We start from the raw sequence: 20,273 nt of genomic DNA, 5'->3' as shown, positions 1-20,273 counted from the left end.
CTAATTAATTCACCATTAACCATCACCTTAACCACAGAATGAGCAGTTGGGTTTTTTGTTTTTTTTTTTTTTGAAGGTTCTTGGGGTTCTTGGTTTAGATCTTTTCCTACAAAAGTTCCCACTTCCTTCATTAGGTTTAAGGTCCTGATGACCTGAATAGCCAGCTTGCTTTGGGGCAGTGTTTTGGGGTACTGCTGGGCCTGCTTGCTTTGGGGCAGTGTTTCGGGGTACTGTTGTGCACCTCTCTGGCCAAACCTCTGTGCCAAAAGAATGTTCTTCTCAGTGGACAGCTTGCAGGGCTCAGCTCTTTTTTCTTTTCTAGAAATTTTCCTGCGGGTGGCATTGCCAACTTAATGCTATATGTCCCCCTGAACCTTGTAAAAATGGTTCAATTGATGTCTAAAATTTTTTAAAATGTTATCTACACATTTAACACAAAGTAATGTAATACCATGGATAGCTAAGTTATGGATCAATCCCAATGACTGTTTCTACAGATGTAAATTGAATATTTAAAACAAAAAAGTACTGCCCTTATACAAAGCCAGGTTCTTTTTGTTTTGCTTTTCTGAAGGAGAGTCTCTCTGTATCCCGGGCTGACCTGGAACTCACTGTGTATCCTAGGCTGGCCTTGAACTCATGGTGATCCTCCTCCCGCAGTCTGCCAAGGACTGGTATTGAAGGTGTGCACCAGCACAATATGGCTGCAGCCAAGTTCTCTTCATGTCACTGCAGCTGTTTGAACTTTGAAGAAACAATGAACATTTTATCCCCTAAAACAAAAGAAAGGCATACAGTGTGAAAAAAGTGTTTCTGAAACTAGTGTATAATAGCTCCTCTATTTCTGCTCTTTAACTCTTAAAGAGTTGAATAAAGTTCCTAAGATGCAATATCCTTAACAAATAAAATGTTCAGACCCAAATACATATTGCTGCTGAGTTCCCAGGTATGTTTAAAAAGTTAAGGTCCAGGGCTGGAGAGATAGTTTAGCAGTTAAGACGTTTGCCTGCCAAAGTCAAAGGATCCCAGTTCAATTCTCTAGGAGGACCCACGTAAGCCAGATGCATAAGGGGGCACATGTGTCTGGAGTTCATTAGCAGTGGCTGGAAGCCCTGGCATGCCCATTCTTTCTCTCTCTCTCTCAAATAAATAAATTAATTAATTAGCTGGGCGTGGTGGTGCATGCCTTTAATCTCAGCACTCAGGAGGCAGAGGTAGGAGGATTGCCATGAGTTCGAGGCCACCCTGAGACTCCATAGTGAATTCCAGGTCAGCCTGGGCTCGAGTGAGACCCTACCTCGAAAAAATAAATTAATTAATTAAATTTTTTCAAAAAGTTAAGGTCTAGTCCGGCGTGGTGGCGTAAGCCGTTAATGGCAGCACTCAGGAGGAAGAAGTAGGAGGGTCGCCATAAGTTTGAGGACAGCCTGTGACTATATAGTGAACTCCAGGTCAGCCTGAGCTGGAGCAAGACCCTACCTTAAAAAGCCAAACTAATGATCATAATAATGATGATAATGTTAAGGAGTGATAAGTACAGCAATATAAGGTGAGTGGTCCAAACATGTAACATTCTTGTGGTCTCTCTGTAAGCCTGTGAACTTTACCTCGAACCATAGCAGAGATGTCAAAAGCACACTGGCTTCTTAGTGGCCCAACAACTCAGTCAGTGTTTTCCTCCCTCGTTACGCTATAACAACGACTCTGCTTCCCACTCCATAGGAAAACTGCCTCTGCGGTTAAAAGAAATCACTGGGTGTATTTAGTGCATTACGACCGTTTTGTCCATGGAAATAATTTTTATTGTTCTGAGTCACTCTGGCTTGTGGAATTTTAACCCAAGTTCCAGAACAGCAAAGATGATGTATTTATTCTACTCTGTATCCTCTTTAGTGTTTTTCAGTGCATGAATGCCAGCCTTGTTGTCCAAGAATTTCCATATTTTTATTACTTTGGAAGTGACCACTACAGTGCTGTCTCACCATTGACAGCCCTGTGTACTTGGCATACTATATTTTGGCAGAAATACCTGGTTCACCCAGTGTGATGTGATCTCTTGTTTTTCTTAGACCTATTCATGTCTTCTCAATGGATGTGTCACTTGAAATGTTGTACAGACCTTAGAAAAATACTTAAATTGTTTCTGTGGAGCTTCTTGAAAGACTTGAATTAAGTTATAAGCTTGAGAGGGTGCTTCCCATATTTTTTTTTCTCATGCAAAAGTAAGTCGTGGGCTGGAGAAATGGCTCAGCAGTTATAAGGCGCTTGCCGGCAAAGCCTAACCACTCAGGTTCAAGTCCCCAAGACTCATCTAAAGCCAGACACACAAAGTGGCACATGGATCTGGAGTTCATTTGCATTAACTAGATGCCTTGGTGTGCCCATGCTCTGCCCCTCTCTCCTCCCTCTCTCTTTCTCCTTGCAAATACATAAATAAATACTTTAAAAATTAAGTTTCTTTTTTTTTTTTTTTCCGAGGTAGAGTTTCACTGTAGCTCAGGCTGACCTAGAATTCACTATATAGTCTCAGGGTGGCTTCCAACTCATAGCGATCCTCCTACCTCTGCCTCCCAAGTGCTGGGATTAAAGGCATACACCACCATGCCCAGCCTAAAAATTAAGTTTCATCACACTGGTAACACATGCCTATATCAGTGTTCAGGGGTAGAGATAGGAGGATCATGAGTTCAAATCCAGCCTGAACTACCTAGTGAGAAAAATAAAATAAAACAATTTTTAAAAAGTAAAGTATGGGGCTGGAGGGATGGCTTAACCGTTAAGGCATTTGCCTGCAAAGCCAAAGGACCCAGGTTCAATTCCCCAGGACCCACGTTAACCAGATGCACAAGGGTGCACATGCATCTGGATTCATTTGCAGTGGCTGGAGGCCCTGATGCACCCATTCATTCTCTTTCTCTCCCTCTCTTTGTCAAATAAATGAATAAATAAAAATCTTAAAAAGTGTTTTTAAAAAAAGTAAAGTCTCACTAGACAAATGTCCTATTTCAGCCAAGTATCTGTTTTCTTACACAAACCGTAGACAGACATGTCCAAACAAGGGTGCATGGGCTACATGCATCCCAGGAGAGCTGGGAATGCCGCATGACACGTGTCGATGACAGGGTCCTGTCCCAGTGTGAAAAGATGGGACACCCTTCCTGGAACCAGAGAGTCCCCTGCACTGGTTTGCCAGTATTCTTTGGTTTGATTGTAATGACTGTGCATTTGTATCACCTCCAGGGCCCAGGTATCAATTTCAATAACAGCTTGCATTTGTTTACTGAGAAGCATTGAAAACACTACATTTTAGAAAATATTTGAATGGAAACCAGTGACCGTCCCATTGGTTGAAATGTCAGCTTACTAGTTACCAATAGGCCTTTCATTATTGCTCTCCGTGTACGTATGTCATTCTCACGGACTGAGTTAGATTTGAAATTAAATCTTGTACTTCTTGGCAAGGATAAGAGAGGTAGGTACCTTCTCCCCCAAACTCCCAACCCGAAGCAGGACAGAGAAGGAAAGCATTGAGTTCAGGCCCTCAGAGTCCAGGGCAAGATTCATCGTGGCAGAAGAAACTGGCTCGCTTCCTCACACATCCACAGTGGGGTCAGAACAGAACAGCCAGAACTCAGGCTAGCTCAGAACGAACCCCAGGACCCACCTCAGTGACCACACACCTCTGAAGTAGGAAGCTTAATCTTAGTCAAAAATACGTAAGACAGCTGGGCGTGGTGGCGCACGCCTTTAATCCCAGCACTTGGGAGGTAGAGGTTGGAGGATTGCCGTGAGTTCGAGGCCACCCTGAGACTCCATAGTGAATTCCAGGTCAGCCTGGGCTAGAATGAGACCCTACCTTGAAAAACCAAAATAAAATAAAATAAAATAAAAATATGTAGGACTACAGGTGACGTTTGTATTCAAGCCGCCACATGATTTATGCACTAAACAGTCAGCCTCCTACAGTGTCCTACCTAGCCATCCTTCTACACAGCAAAAAAGACACAGTGGTATTGACTTAACCTGAGATTAGAAGGGAACTCAATAAGTTAATTTTTTTTTCCAGTTTTTTGAGACAGGCCTCACTGTAGCCCAGGCTGGCCTGAAGTTCATAGTAATCCTACTGTCTCAGCCTCCCATGGGCATGAGCCAACACTTGGCTTTTTTTGTGGGGAGGGGTTCAAGTTAGGGTTTCACTCTAGCCAAAGCCGACCTGGAATTCACAGTGTGGTCTCAGGGTGCTTACAGTGATCCTCCTGCCTCTGCCTCCCAAGCTGGGATTAAAGGCATGTACCACCATGCCCGGCTCCCACTTGGTTCTTTGAACAGGTAATTTCTAACAGGTAGTTTCTTTTCTTATTCACAGTCATGACTGGCCCTGCCATATCTTGCATATGTTCCTGTATTTACAAGGGTGTATAAGTGTGTGTGCGTGCACGTATGTGTGTCTCTTTGTCTTTTGTGTCCACATGGCATACATGTGCATAATTGGGAATATGATTTTCAGAAGCTTTAGATAATTGGTTTGTATTGGTCACTTTTCTCATTACTGACTAATGCAAATTAGAGAAGAAGTGTTTTTGTTTTGTTTCGTTTTCAGTTTGTAATTCGAGGCTAACAGTCTCTAGTGGAGAAGAAGGCCTGGCCGCAGGAGCTGAAGGCCAATAGACGCTCAGCCCCACAGAGCAACGAGCGCTGCTGTTCAGCTGCATCGCTCCTCTCCACCCGGGGCCTCAGGTCCCAAGGCCGGTGACACTCACAGTTAAGGCGGCCTTCTCTCCTCAACTAGCCTCATCAAAGTAATCTGGGCTGGAGAGATGGCTTAGTGGTTAAGCGCTTGCCTGTGAAGCCTAACGACCCCGGTTCGAGGCTCGGTTCCCCAAGTCCCACGTTAGCCAGATGCACAAGGGGGCGCACGCATCTGGAGTTCGTTTGCAGAGGCTGGAAGCCCTGGTGCGCCCATTCTCTCTCTCTCCCTCTATCTGTCTTTCTGTGTCTGTCTCTCTCAAATAAATAAATAAATAAATAAATAAATAAATAAATAAATAAATAAATAAATAAATAAAAATCCATTTAAAAATAATCCTTCACAGGTACACCCAGAGATCTGTTTCCATGAGGATGCCAAATCCTGCCAAGTTGGCAATAGAGTATAACCATCATAGTTTTCTCAGTAGGATATGGAAGATAATTCATCTGAATCCTTTGATTTTCAACAGGTTGACATGATGAAAGAGGCTTTAGAAAAACTTCAGCTCAACATAGTAGAGATGAAGGATGAAAACGCAACCTTAGATGGTGGAGACGTCTTATTCACAGGTATCGTCACATATTTGTCTATCCAAAATAGTTATAGTACCTGACCCATGTTTAATTGTTTTATTCATTTATTTTTTTATTATCAAATGAATACATGCTAAATTCAGGGAATTGGAAAAATTGGATTTTCTGTAGAAAATCACAGTAAGAAAAAAAGAACTCACATGGGCCGGGCATGGTCTTTAATCCCAGCACTCAAGAAGGGAGGCTGAGGTAGGAAGATCTCTAAATTCAAGGCCATCCTGGGACTGCAGAGTGTGTTCCAGGTCAGTATGAGCTAGAGTGAGACCCTACCTCAAAACAAAGAAAACAAGACAAAACAAATGAGTGGCCTTCTGTTCAAAGATATCACTTTAGTATTTGGATACATTCCATTCCAAATACACACACACACACACACACACACACACACACACATATATATATAATAAATGTGTACCATTTTGTTCTATAACTGAGTTTATAGGTTGCATAGTATTCTATTGTGTGGCCATATATCTGCTGTGTATCTGTAAGATTCATTATTCTAGATTAGCTTCATTTATAAATAATTTTCATTCCAGGCAGGAAGATGAATTCAAATTATTTTCTTTGCAAATCAACTTGGCTTAAAGACAGAGGAATAGCAGCAGAACTCCGTATAATACAAATGCTAATATTATTATTCATCTAAGCAAAATAAGTTCTTACAACCAGTGTAAGATATCTAGTAAAGAAGTAGTAAGCGGTGGTGCACACCTTTAATCCCAGCACTCGGGGGTGGGGGCAGAGGTAGGAGGGTCGCCATGAGTTTGAGGCCACCCTGAGACTACATAGTGAATTCCAGGTCAGCCTGGGCTAGAGTGAGACCGTACCTCAAAAAAAAAAAAAAAAAAAAAAACCAGAAGTAGTAGTAAGTGTAGCATTTAGCCTTTCTACTCCTTTATGATGATATGATTATTATGTAAAAATCTTGACTCCTAGATTCATTCTAGTTAGATAATTGCTGCTAGTAACTTAACTTTATAGTAAGGGTGTGTTTTCTTCTAAATGTCAGAGGATTTCCCCAGTGTAGCCTACATAGCAGGGGCTGGTCCTTAGGGACATGGGAAAGTAGCCTTTCACGACCCAATGAAAGCACAAAACTTGGAAGTCTAAGCCTCTAGCTGGTGTGAATTTATATTGAATCATATACGTGCAAGGTATGGCCATCTTTGTTTTCAAAGGTGTTTCATATTTCTTCCACTTAGATAGAATGAATGTTTCTGGTAAAGGGGGGAGTCTTTTCTGTAGCATTTTAGGGTTCCTTGTTTGGTGTCCCATGCCCGTGGGTGGGGCCATTATTTTTGTCACCTCCAGGAGGCACTACTCACACCTGGGTGGTGTGAATAGCGTCCTGAGGAGCTATGCCCGGCACGGTCCTGCCGCCTGGCATGGTGGCCCTGCCCTGGAGCGGGGTCTGTAAGCCCAGCCCTCTGGGAAGCAGGGTAGTGGGCTGCATTCTTAGCTGTGTTGTGTTCAAGGCTAAGCAGACTTCCTTTGCATCTGCCCAGTAAGTTCTCTGGAGAATAGTCTCTGCATCTCCCATCGATGGCACTTTCATTCTTTTTGACAGACCCTAAAAACGGCGTAGTTCTCTTAGAAATGGGCTCTTGGGGAAAGCTGATGTGTAACGCACACTTCCTTATAATACTATTCTTTTTTTTTTTTCAACCAGAATATAGACCTATAATGAATGATCTATTGCAAGCAGGTAATATTATCCTTTGAGGTGTTGTTTAAACAAGGTTCGCTCACAGTTGTTTTTAGTTGCCTTAATAGCTAAAATGCACACTCTGAATTCGCCACATGAGGGCCCAGCTTATGTCACAAATCCTCCTGTGGACAATGCTCTTTCCACAGCATTTCAAATCTGATGTCTTTGCCCCAAAATGTGAGGCTTACCTTTGATGCCATCTGTATATCTTTTTGCTCATTATATTAAATACCTTTATATCTTAATAGTTACTTTATTCAAAATAAGCAGAGATGATGTTAAGATATGGACCTCCTTCATACCCTGATGGCTGGTCCTGCTACTTCCAACTCTAGAATGTCTTTCCTTCTTTCTTCTTCCTTCTTTGCTTCTCTCCCTTCTTTCCTTCTTTCCTTCCTTCCTTCCTTGTGATAAAGCTTATAACATTTGTCATTTTCATTGTTTTGTTTTTTTCCAGGTAGGGTTTCACTCTAGTTCAGGCTGACCTGGAATTCACTATGTAGTCTCAGGTGGTCTTGAACTCACAGTGATCCTTCTACCTCTGCCTCCCAACTGCTGGATTAAAGGCATGCTCCACTGCACCCAGCTCATTTTCATCATTTTAAGAGTGTAATTTATGGAGCCTCAGTTACATGCACACTGTGGATTACCACTCAGGTTTTGGGTTAGGCTGAAATTGGTAAATCAAATCTGCACAACTTTCCAGGTGATCTCTGACCTCTTCGTTCTGCGAGTGAAAGCTTCATTAATAATTCATCAGGAAATGGATAGAAAAGGAGCTACTTGTCAATTCTACTTGCTGCTGGAAAGTCAGGCAGGCAGCTACTGGCAAAAGTTTTCATCCAATTTCCCCTGACTAGACAGCATCCACTAACCTCTACTTACTTACATTGATGCATGTTTACTTACTTTTGTAAAATGCAAAAGTACACACATCTTAGTTATAAAAAGCATATGTATAGTTTAAAGACCACTTCAGTGCCCACCCCTGACATAAAATTGAATTCTGTGGTCCCTTTGCCCCAGTCTCTCTAGCTCCAGCCTCAGTAAACCACTGCCCTGAATTTTGTGCTAATCAATTTCTGGTGTTTTGTTGAGGTTTAGCTCAGTTTATGCATTCCTAATATGCTATTTAATTTTTTCTTGCCTTATTGCTTTATCTTGCCAGAGGCTCCTATGCAAATTCTTATGTGATTTTCTACTTTTTTTTTTTTTTTTTGAGGTAGGGTTTCACTCTAGCCCAGGCTGACCTGGAGTTCAATATGGAGTCTCAGAGTGGCCTTGAACTCACGGCGATCCTCCTACCTCTGCCTCCCAAGTGCTGGGTGACTCTCTACTTGTGATCTACGTTGGTATATGTTGCTGGAGTTCATTTTCACTACTGCGTAGTGCCCTGTGCTGGGAATGCACCGCGATGTGTTTGGTCATCTTACTGGCAATACACACAGTGAATGTTTCTGGATTTTATTTTTTTTTTCTAATATTCTCTTCAGTGCTGCTTTCTTCTTTTCTGTGTGTCTTCTGGGTCATGCACAAGGGTTTCTATAAGACCAACACTTGGAAATGAATTCCAGGTTACAGGATAAACTCTCACTTTGCCCCAGTGAAACAACTATATGATTTTCTTATTTAATCTGTCGGTGTGGTTAATGGCATTAATTGGTTTTCAGACCAGTCTTGCATCTGTGGGAGGGCACTGAGCTTGATCGTTGTCCTCTATCTTATAGAGTGTTAGTTTTAGTTTGCTAATATATTATTAAAACTGTGGGGCGAGGGAGAAGGCTCAGTGGTTAAAGTCTATTGCTTGCAAAGCCTGCTTGCCCAGGTTTGATTCCCCAATACTCACATAAAGCTGGATGCACAAAGTGGAGCTTGTGTCTGGAGTTTCTTTGCAGTGGCAGGAAGACCCGGCATGCCCATATTCTCTCTCTCTTCCTTCCTTCCCCTCTCCTTTCAAATATATAAAAGATTTATTTAAGTAAGTAAGTAAGAAAGAAAGAAAGGAAGAAAGAAAGAAGGAAGGAAGGAAGGAAGACAGGAAAGCCTTTATTTCCATGGCCTAATTCCTTTTCATTCTTGTTAATCTCATGGTGTTCTATGGTAAAAATGTTACATGAATCTCATAAAAATGTACACATGGACATTTCTCACTTTTCACTGTTCTGGAATCAGTGCTATTTGTATTGTATATCTCTTGAGCTTTGGTAAGACACATCCATAACATTTCCTGGTGCTCTTTTTTTATTAAAATATTTATTTTTATTTATTAGAGACAGAGAGAGAGGGAGAGAAAGATAGAGAGGGAGAATAGGCACACCACAGCCTCTGGCCACTGCAAACTCCAGATGCATGCACCACCATGTGCATCTGGCTCACGTGAGACCCAGAGAATCAAACCTGGGTCCTTAGGCTTCACAGACAAGCACCTTAACCACTAAGCTATCTCCTAGCCCCCTCCTGGTGCTTTTTTTGTGGGGACATTTTAGACTGACTCGATTTGTTTAATGATTATGTAATTAGTTAAGCTTTCCAGAGTCCATTTAGTGAGTTCTGTTTTATATGATATTATCAGTTTTATCTAATTATTTAAGACCTTCTTAATATGCTTTTAAACTTCACAGCAACTATAGCTGGGTTCCTATTTCATTTGTGATACTTGTACCTGCCTGCCTTTCTCTATCCCCTCTAAAAGTCTGTCAGTTTTGGTAATCATTTTAGAGGACCAAACATTGCCTTTAGTGAACCCCTTCTCTTGAATGTCTCCTTTCTGTTTATCCCCTTCCTTCTTTTAAATTTGTCTTTATTTTGTTCTTTTTTTCTACATCTTAAGTTGAAGTTTGATCTCTCAGCTTAAAACTTGATGAATATAATTTTTTCCTCATCTTTAACATATAGACTAATGTAATCTATAGAACTTCCCTGCCTAGTACTTTAGCAAAAAATCCTAGGGCGTTTTCTGCTTGTTTGCTTTTGTGTTTTTGAGGTAAGTGTCTCGTTTAGCCCAGACTGGCCTGGAACTCACTATGTAGCTAAGGATGATCTTGAACTCTTGATCATCCTTCCTCTCCTTCCAAAATGCTGAGAATCCTTGTTTTTTTTTTTTTTTTTAAATTTAATTTATTAGTTTTCTTTTCAGTAAATACAGGCAGTTTGGTACCATTATTTAGCATTATTTAGAATCCTTGTTTTGATAGGAGTGTTTCTGTTATGACTTAGTTCTGAATGTCTCCTAATTTCCATTATGATTTAATCACTGACTCAGTAGTGGATAATATGCATGTGTTTGTCTTTGAACTTTCCCATTGTTGTAAGTCACTAGAGCCCATCCATCGTTCCACCATTGCTCCATCAGTGCGTGTGGAAAGACTGCAGCACTTAGCCTGTCTTTCCTTTAGGAATTACGTTTCAGGTAGGCCAAATACTCTTGTTCATTTTAGACTTCCAGCTAGTAAATGCAGATCCCTAGTAAAATAATGAATCTGTGAGTGATCACGAAAGCTTAATGGAAAACTTTATAGTGAATTAGGCGAGTACCACTTGACCATCCCAGCCCTACCTCTGAAAATGTGACTCAGTCATGTGACTCAGCCTTGTTCCTCATGTGAGGCAGTAAGAACATAGCATTCCTCTGAGGTAGACCTAGCTAAAAGAAAGAAAATACAAACAGAAAGAAAGAAAAGAAAAGAGAGAAAACTCCATTAGCCATCTACTTGAAAGTCTCAGTAAGTCACTGCTATGCTGACCAAGTCAGTGAGCTCCAGGCTTAGGGGGAGAGTCTTTCTCAAAAACCAGATAAAGTCAGGAGTATTGGCTCACGCCTTCAATCTTAGCATTCGGGAGGCAGAGGTAGGAGGATCTCTGAGTCTGAGACCAGTCTGAGCCCGAGACTACATAGTGAATTCTAGGTCAGCCTGGGCTACAGTAAGACCCTACTCGAAAACAAACAAACAAAAAATCAGGTGAAGCTGGGTATGGTGGCACTCAGGAGACAGTTAGGAGGATCACTGTGAGTCTGAGGCCATTCTGAGCCTGAGAATACAAAGTGAATTCCAGGTTAGCCTGTACCTGAGTGGGATACTACCTTGAAAAACCAAAAAAAAATAAAAATCAGGTGAGGTCTAAGAGATGGTTCAGCAGTTAAGGTGCTGGCCTGCAATGCCTAATGACCCAGGATCAAGTCCCCAGTACCCATGTAAAGCAGCCAGGTGCACAAAGTGGTGCACACATCTGGAATTTGTTTGCAGCAGTTGGAGGCCTTGACACACCCATTCATTCTCTCTTCTCTCTCTCTCTCTCTCTCCCTCCCTCCCTCCCTCTCTTTTTGTCTCCTTGCAAGTAAATAAAATACATATATTTTTTAAATCAGATGAAAAGCAATGGAGGAAGATATCCACATCGATGACCTTTGGCCTACATACCACATACATAGATACACACATATGTGCATAGACATACACACTTCAGTCCTAGCATTTTAGTTGCTTCCATCAAAAAAGTCATTGTGGCAGTCCTTGCTGGTAAAAAGCCCCGGACCAAGAGCATGAATGTCGCCGTTACAGTCCACTTCGTGTAGCCGGCAGAAAACACTCGACCAAGAGCAGCTTGTGGGAGGAAAGGGTTTATTTTGTTTCACAGACTCAAAGCAAAACATGATGACAGGAGAAGTCAATGACATGAGCAGAGGGTGGACATCATCTCGTGGCTAACATCAAATGGATAACAGCAGCAGGAGGGTGTGCCAAACACTGGCAAGGAGAAGATGGCCATAACACCCATAAGCCTGCCCCCAACAATACACTGCCTTCAGGAGGTTCCAATTCCCAAGTTGCCACCAGCTGGGGACCTAGTCACTCAGAACACACAAGTTTATGGGGGACACCTAAATCAAGCCACCACAGTCACTTAGAGGATCTTGTCCACAGTCGTGCCAGAAACAGAAGTGCACCTTCCTTCTCACTTCCCTGTGTACTTTGCTAGCCTGCTATTGTAGTTACCTTCTCATTGCTAGGACAAAACACGCCACCAAAAGCAGCTGTGAGGAAAGTGTTTCTTTCTGGCTTATAGTCTGAAGGGAAGCTCTCTCATGGCAGTAAAACAATGGCAGAACAGAGGCTAGACTTCACATCTTGCCACAATAGGTGGAAGACAGAAAAAAAAAAACAAAAACTGAGCAGACAGGGGCTAGAGAGGTGGTTCAAAAGTTAAAAGTGCTGGGCTGGAGAGATGGCTTAGCGGTTAAGCGCTTGCCTGTGAAGCCTAAGGACCCCGGTTCGAGGCTCGGTTCCCCAGGTCCCACGTTAGCCAGATGCACAAGGGGGCGCACGCGTCTGGAGTTCGTTTGCAGAGGCTGGAAGCCCTGGCGTGCCCATTCTCTCTCTCTTCCTCCATCTGTCTTTCTCTCTGTGTCTGTCGCTCTCAAATAAATAAATAAATAAATAAATAATTTAAAAAAAAAGTTAAAAGTGCTTTCTTGCAACTACCAGGTTTGCTGGTCCAGGTTTGATTCCCTAGTACCCATGTAAAGCCAGATGCACAAAGTGGCGCCTGTATCTAGAGTTCATTTTCAGTGGTAGGAGGCCCTGGCTCACCCATTCCCTCTCTGTCTTTCATTCTCTCTTTGATTAATAAAGAAATTTTTAAAAATATTTCATTATTTATTTATTCGAGACAGAGAGAGAGAGAGAATGTGCACCCCAGGGCCCCTACCTACTGCATACTAACTCCAGATACATGTGCCATCATGTGTATCTGGCTTACGTGGGATCTGGAGAATTGAACCTGAGTCCTTAGGGTTCTCAGGTAAGCACCCTAACCACTAAGCCATCCCTCTAGCCCTAAATAATTTTTTTAAATTAAAAAAAGAATGAGTTGGGCTGAATAGATGGCTAAGTGGTTAAGGCACTTGCCTGCAAAGCCTAAGGACCAAGGTTTGATTCCCCAGTACCTATATAAACCAGATGCACAAGATGGTGCATGCATCTGGAATTCATTTGCAGTGCATAGAGGCCCTGGCATGCTCATTCTCTCTCTCCAATAAATAAATGAAATATTTCTTAAAACTATTTTTAAAACAGAGTGAGTTGAGCTCTGGCAAGGGGAAAGCTGGTCTATAACACCCCAAAGTTGACCCCAAGTAACAACACATCTCCTCCAGGAGGCTCCACCTTCCCTATTTGCCCGGCAGGGGACCAAGCATTTTAAACACATGAGCTTATGGGGACACCTGATTCAAACCACCACTCATACCTTATTTTTACAAAGTGGAAATTATCTGCATGCCTCTTCATGAGTATGTTAGCACTTGGTTAATGGATGATTTTCTTAGAAAATGTTTATAAATGTTTATAAATTTATATGGAAAAATTAATAAAACTACTGTTTGCAAAGCCTGACAGCCTGGGGTTGACTCCCCAGTACCCACATGCCAGCTGGGCCAAGTGGTGCGTCTGCAGGTTCTTTGTAGTAGCAAGAGGCCTCTGCCCGCCTGTGCTCACTCTCATACATGTTCTTTCTCTCTCTCCCTCCCTCCATCTCTCTCTCCCTCTTTCCCTGTCTTCTGGTTTGCAAATAAATAAATAAAAATGGTTAAAAAAAAGAATTACTGAACTTTATTTCTTAATTTTAGCTGACTTTTAAAAAACAAAATAGTAGGTTGGTCCAAGGAAAGACCTTTCCCTAACTTCAATTTTGATTTTTATATCATAAGTTTTCTTATTGACAACACAGTTATATCATTGCCCATGCCCCTGGGGGGGGGGGAACCTCAACCTTTTGAGGCTTTGAAATCCATTATTTATGTCATTTGACCTATGCCATTTACCCCTTTTATAAAGTATGAAGATTAAAAATATAGCATTTATAAATTCTCCCAGTAATTCCTGTACAGACTAGCTTCTAATTCTTTGCCATGATACTCAAAGAGCAAAAATAGGCTGATTTCTCTGACTGAATGCTTTTCTCCACATTTAGTGTGGAATTTTTTCAAAGAATTAAGAGATGAGAATCCCTTCATTTACGTGCAGCCTAACTCTGTCTACTATTGCTCTTTCTTCGCCTGTATCTCTTTTTTTAATTTTTTTTGTCTTTTTTTTTTTTTTTTTTTTTTTTTTTTTGGTTTTTCGAGGTGGGGTCTCACTCTAGCCCAAGCTGACCTGGAATTCACTCTGTAGTCTCAGGGTGGCCTCGAACTCACAGTGATTCTCCTACCTCTGCCTCCGAGTGCTGGGATTAAAGGCGTGCGCCACCATGCCCGGCTTCTTTTTTAAAAAATTTTTTAAATATATTTCTTGTTTAGTTTCAAGCAGAGAGATACAGAGAGAGAGAGAGAGAAAGTTCTGACACATCAAGGCCTCTAGTCAATGCAGACGAACTCCAGACACATGTGCCATCATGTGCATCTGCCTTATGTGGGTACTAGAGAATTGAACCTGGGTCCTTATGTTTAGCAGGCAAGTGCCTTAACTGCTAAGCCATCTCTCTAGCCCTTTAAAAAAATATTATTTATTGAGCTGGGCATGGTGGCGCACGCCTTTAATCCCAGCACTCGGGAGGCAGAGGTAGGAGGATCTCCGAGAGTTCAAGGCCACCCTGAGACTACATAGTGAATTCCAGGTCAGCCTGAGCCAGAGTGAGACCCTACCTCGAAAAACCAAAAAAAATAAATAAATAAAATAAATATATATATATATATTATTTATTTGCAATCAGAGAGAGACAGAGAAAAAGAGAGAAAGCATAGGAAACATATTCTATTTTGTTGACTTATTTATTTGAGAGAGAGAGAAAGAGGTGATAGAAAGAGGGAGAATGGGTGTTCCAGGGCCTCTAGCCACTGCAAATGAACTTCAAAAGCATGTGCCACCTTATGCATCTGGCTTACATGGATACAGGAGAATTGAACCTGAGTCCTCAGGCTTCACAGACAAGCACTTTAACCATTAAGTAATCTTTCCATTCTTCTTCACCTGTATCTTAAAGACCATTTTTATGTAATGTTTGCTTTTGGAGTAGAAAATTTTAGGACTTCAGAAAACTCAAGTAAAAAAAGAACGTTCTGTTCTTCTAAACTTTCCCACTTGGCAGATAAATGGTTTTTTTTTTATTAACTTTTTAACTTTACTATTTATTTGTTTAAGAGAGAGAGAATGGTCATACCAGGGTCTCTAGCCACTGTTAATGAACTTCAGACTCATGCATTACCATACACATCTGGCTTATGTGGGTACTGGGGAATTGAACCTAGGTCCTTAGGCTTTGCAGGCAAGACCACTAAGCCATCTCTCCATCCTTTTTTAAAAACGTTTTGTTGACAACTTCCTTACATATAGACAATCTACCATGATTATAACCCCCTCCATCATCCCTCTAGTTCCCCCCTCCCAAATTTCCCCTCCACTGAATCTTTTCATTCCAGCTAGTCTCTCTTCTACGTCAATGTCAATGTCATCGTGTGCCCCTCCTATTATGCAGTTCCTGTGTAGATAACATTAGCCATTGTGGACTCCGGAACATCAAGGCCTCTGTGTGTGTGGAAGACAATGCTGTACGCACTCCTCCTCCTCTGACGCATTCTTTCTGCCCTCCCTTCTGTGTGTCTTGGTGTTTGGGTTTGAAATAAGTAGTTGTGTAAAGGCAATGCCCTTAGACAACAGACCTGAAGTTCAGTCAGCACTGAATTCATTTTCCCCAGATGGTTTCCGCAGTCCTTACATGATCTTTACAAGAAAAGGCACTGGACTTCCTTTAAAATACCTAGAATTAGTCCTTTGGGAAGGGTAAGAGGCATCATTGCTAACACATCATTGCTATTACTTCATTTCTTCTATTTTGATGTCTTATTTTTTTTTGCCCTACTCCATCATTCATGACAAGTTGACGTTCTTTATATTTGCATAGCATGCCTGATATGTGTAGTTTTTTGAGATAGGGTCTCACTCTAGCCCAGGCTGACCTGGAATTCACTATGTAGTCTCAAGTTAAATTCTTTCCACCACTTTTGCCATGGTCCCTGAGCCCTGCCGCGTGTGATAACGATATCTCATTTGTACTGAGAGCTCCACTGTCACTTCTTCTTATCACTTTGACAAGTTTCAAGTCTCCCAAGCAGTCACCATCAAAAATCTTATGTTTAAGGGTGGTCATCTGAAATCACATTTTATAGAGGGGCCTGGGTCTGTTTGATGGAGCTCTCTGTGGAGGAGAGAACTGGGTGATACTTTTGAGTTCATTATTTATAGATAAAACTGTGCACAGTCCCCAGAGCCGCCCACTCACTATGTTCCATGACATTTATTATAGGCAGAGAATTCTTTGTGGGCCTTTCCAAAAGGACAAATCAACGAGGTGCTGAAATCCTGGCCGACACTTTTAAGGTAGGTGAAGGATAATGTATGCCTGCCTCACAGTAATTGCTTAATAAATATTCATAGGCCCATTGAATCGCCGTGTCATGAGTGATGGTGTACATATTCCACCGGCTTTCCAAAATTATTCCTAGCATGTGTACATTTGCTAGTCTTAATGACTCTCAAAGTCAGATTTCTCAATAGTTGGGATTCATTGATTTGCCACAGACGAAGTTAGCGTGCCTCCTGCCCGTGGGTCACCGCACACACACCTAGCCGTGTTCTTAGCACGATCACCCTTCAGAACAGAGTCTGGGGCAGGGGGTGTGACTCAGTGCTGGAGGCTTGCCCAGTGCGTATGAAGCCCCCCGAGTTCAATCCCAGTACTGCAAACACAAAACAAAGAGGATAAAAAAGATTTCTTAAAAACAAAGCCTGTGACTGGGGAAATGGATCCGTTTTTAAGAGCACTTACCACATAAGCATGAGGGTCTCTCAGGCCAGAGACCACCAAGTTCAACTACCCAGAATTTGGGTTAGAATCTGGGCATGGCCACGTATGTCTGTGTGCCTGTCACTCGCGTTCAGGGGAAGGCAGAAGCATTAGAAGACCACTGGGCTCAATGACAGCCAACAACTCAGGTTTGAGGGACAAACGCCCTCTCAGGGAAAGAAATACATGAAGAGTTCTAGGAAAAGGACGCCTGACATTGTCCTCTGGCCTCTGCGTTCACATAGATAGGACATGCACATCCACACACACGTGCATACACCAGACATCCCCACACTGCACGTGCGAACACCACACATCACATATACGGCATCATACTCACACCACATGCACACAAAGGTCTGGAGACCCAGTAGAGTTTGATATACAACATGATTTTTTGAATTATAGTCACGGGGTCCTCTGTAGATGGGTGCCTACAATGCACGGGAAATCGTGTTGAGTACCCCACATGGCAGACTTCAAGGTCCCTTTACAACAGTACTCAGGCTCACCAGACATCTCTCCCCAGAGGGGTATGAGGCTCTGGCTGATCCAGTTTATGTGGGAACTCCAAGCCACCACCCCATGGGACAAGCATCTAGCAAAACTGTCGTGGACACACACCTCTGAAAGGAGGCGACTTTGTTCTTAAACATGCTCTTCATTTAGCTGGCAATACCCATATTCGCGACTTGCAGTTTTTCTTCCAGAGATTCAAGGACTTCAAGCCTGAGGAGCAAACACTGGGGCTAGAAAAACAGTCGCGTTGGTAGAGGGCTTGCCTTACAAGCATGAGACCTTGAGTTCAAGTCCCAGAACGCACACTAAAAATGCTACATGTGTTGGCATGCAGCTGGGGAAGGGGCGTTGGAAGCAGGAGGGTCCCTAGGGCCAGCCAGTTTCGACTAGTTGGTAAGCTCCAGGCCAGTGAGAGAGCCTGTCCCACCAAAAGACGGACGGCAGGCTTAAGGAATAGGACCCAAGGTTGTCCTACACATGCGTGTGTGTGCACAGGTTTATGTGCACACAAACACATGCATGCACACACATGCAAGGAGCAAACACAGGTCAGGCCAGTTTTGAATCAGTTTTGTCTTCACTCTGCAATGACAGCCTGCTTATGTTTCTGTCCATCTGCCAGGACTATGCAGTCTCCACAGTTCCCGTGGCCGATTCTTTGCATCTGAAGAGTTTCTGCAGTATGGCCGGGCCTAACCTGATTGCAATTGGGTCCAGTGAGCCCGCACAGAAGGCTCTCAAGGTGAGCACAGCGCTGGGCCCCTCTGCGCAGCAGATGGGAGACAGAGGAGGGGCTGCCGGGTGGGGAGGGGAGCGGACGGACACTTCAGCTGGCCGGGATGTGCGCCGCCAGGACTTGGCATTCACTACGACCGACGTGTAGAAAGAGCTCTTCGTTTGTAAATCATTCTTGCTCACACACCTTCAGTGCCAGGATTTCAAATAACAGATAGCAGATTCATTACAGATAGAGATCCTTACCATGGGAGTTGCTACACAGGGCTTATTGGAATGTTCTTGTTCTTTTGTTGCTTTTAAAAATATTTATTTATGTATTTATTTGAGACAGAGAGAGAGAGAGAGAGGCAGATAGAGAGGAAGAACAGGTGCGCCAGGGCCTCCAGCCACTGCAAACAAACTCCAGATGCATGTGCCCACCTTGTGCATCTGGCTTATGTGGGTCCTGAGGCATCGAATCTGGGTCCTTAGGCTTTGCAGGCAAGCGCCTTAGCCACGAAGACATCTTTCCAACCCTTATTCTTCTGGTTTATTGCAACTGTTTCATCAGAGTCTTCTAGAAAGCTGTGGTTGAGAAGTCCCTGAAAAGCTGGTTTTCTTCATTCTCATTTGGTTTTGTCGGGTGGTTGGTTGATGGTTTGGTTTTGTTTTTCCAGTGGTGAGGAATAACCCAAGGTCTTGTGCATGTCAGGCAAGCACTGCACCAAATGAGCTACATCCTCAGCCCCTTCTTTTGTATTTGGAATGATGAGATTTTAGGACAGGAAATATTCTCGTTTTCTGTGTGAGCTAGGAAAGCGCAAACGATGGCTTGCCCGCCCAGCTCACAGAGTTAGACCTGGAGTGGAAGCCATCAGTGACGGCGACGGCTTTCCACGGCCACCATGGCGCTCCCTCCCAACACGCTCTGTGAACACGGGCATGGGGGACAGGGACTTGCTCCCTGTTGAGCTCCTTCCTGTGTGCCCATCATGGGCTGAGCAAACACCTGACGAGGGGATAAGTAAATGAATGGTGCGGTGGTGTCTCCTTTTTGCTGTAAGCTACAGATCACCCTGGGTCACGAAGCCGAGGGTGTCCTTGACTTCATCCCCTTTCTCTGAGGTGGCCCTGCATGTCCACGTGGGTAGCTTATTCTTGGATCAAAACCAGACACTCCTTTTAGACAATGACAGCAGTTTCCTCAGCGAAACCGGTGCAGTTCCTGCCTTGAGCTCAGTTCCTCTGCATGATCTGCATCTCCTTCAGCGAGCGGGGCTGGCCTTGCTTTTTCCCTAACTGTTTCTTTGACAGCATTCAGGGGTTTTTAACAGTTGTTGTGCGTGCTCTCTCTGAATTTATACAGTGGCCCTTTCTTAGTTTTCTTTAGAATATATCTTTGTTCTGCCTCATCTGGAAAACTGGGCCAGCTTTCTATGTATAAGAAAGATAATATTGAGAAAGAAAACATTTGATGAAGGGTGCCACGCAGGGAATCGAGGAGGATGGCATTTTGCCATGGGGAGCAGTAGCAATGTCCATCCTCGACGACGGAGTCAGTGTGCACGTATCTGTGTAATTAGTTAGAAGGAAAAGAGAGAATTGAGCTGCCCTATACCATGATTTTGCGGTCAAGAAAGTAGAAACTGCAGTTCCTTCTGCCATTTGAGATACAGGAAACAAGCCACCTATCTAATGGCTCTGCAATTTAGCAGGACCCTGACTCAGTCTGGAGAAACTAACCTGTTAACAACAACAATAACTATACATACGTGTATATGTGTGTGTGTGTGTGTGTGTGTGTGTGTGTACATACATGCACAGTGGTTCATATACTGTATTGTGTGAAAAACATCATAATTGCTATTCAGTTCAGAGGAAAAGAGGGAAGTTTCTTAAGGGCTAGTCAGAGAAATCCTCCAGGAGAAAATGGAGTAGGTATGAGTCTAAAAGAATAGGCAGCATTTGGCAGGGCAAAATTTAGTGAGAGAGTGTTCCACATGGGGGCATAATTTAAGCAAAAATTGAGCAAAGTATGTTTGTGTGATATGAGCAAAACAGCTCAGCTAATGAGATACTTTCTTGTGAAATTCTGGATGCGGCACGTGAGGTCTAAAGAAGTGAGAATTGGGGCTGGAGAGATAGC

General features: G+C 42.9%; 1 protein-coding gene across 2 annotated transcripts in view; it reads left to right on the top strand.

Annotated features, from left to right (window-relative positions):
• Positions 1–20,273, top strand: part of Ddah1 (dimethylarginine dimethylaminohydrolase 1) — a 194,559-nt gene that overhangs the window by 123,287 nt on the left and 50,999 nt on the right. For both annotated transcript variants that reach the window (XM_004653656.2, XM_045138412.1), the window contains exons 2-4: positions 5,220–5,319; positions 16,352–16,425; positions 18,033–18,152. In XM_004653656.2, the coding sequence (XP_004653713.1) occupies positions 5,220–5,319; positions 16,352–16,425; positions 18,033–18,152 (294 nt within the window). The remainder of the gene's footprint in view (positions 1–5,219; positions 5,320–16,351; positions 16,426–18,032; positions 18,153–20,273) is intronic.

This window comes from Jaculus jaculus, chromosome 19, assembly GCF_020740685.1.
Source record: "Jaculus jaculus isolate mJacJac1 chromosome 19, mJacJac1.mat.Y.cur, whole genome shotgun sequence".
NCBI classification, from domain to species: Eukaryota; Metazoa; Chordata; class Mammalia; order Rodentia; family Dipodidae; genus Jaculus; species Jaculus jaculus.
This window is presented reverse-complemented; position numbering and strand designations above follow the sequence as displayed.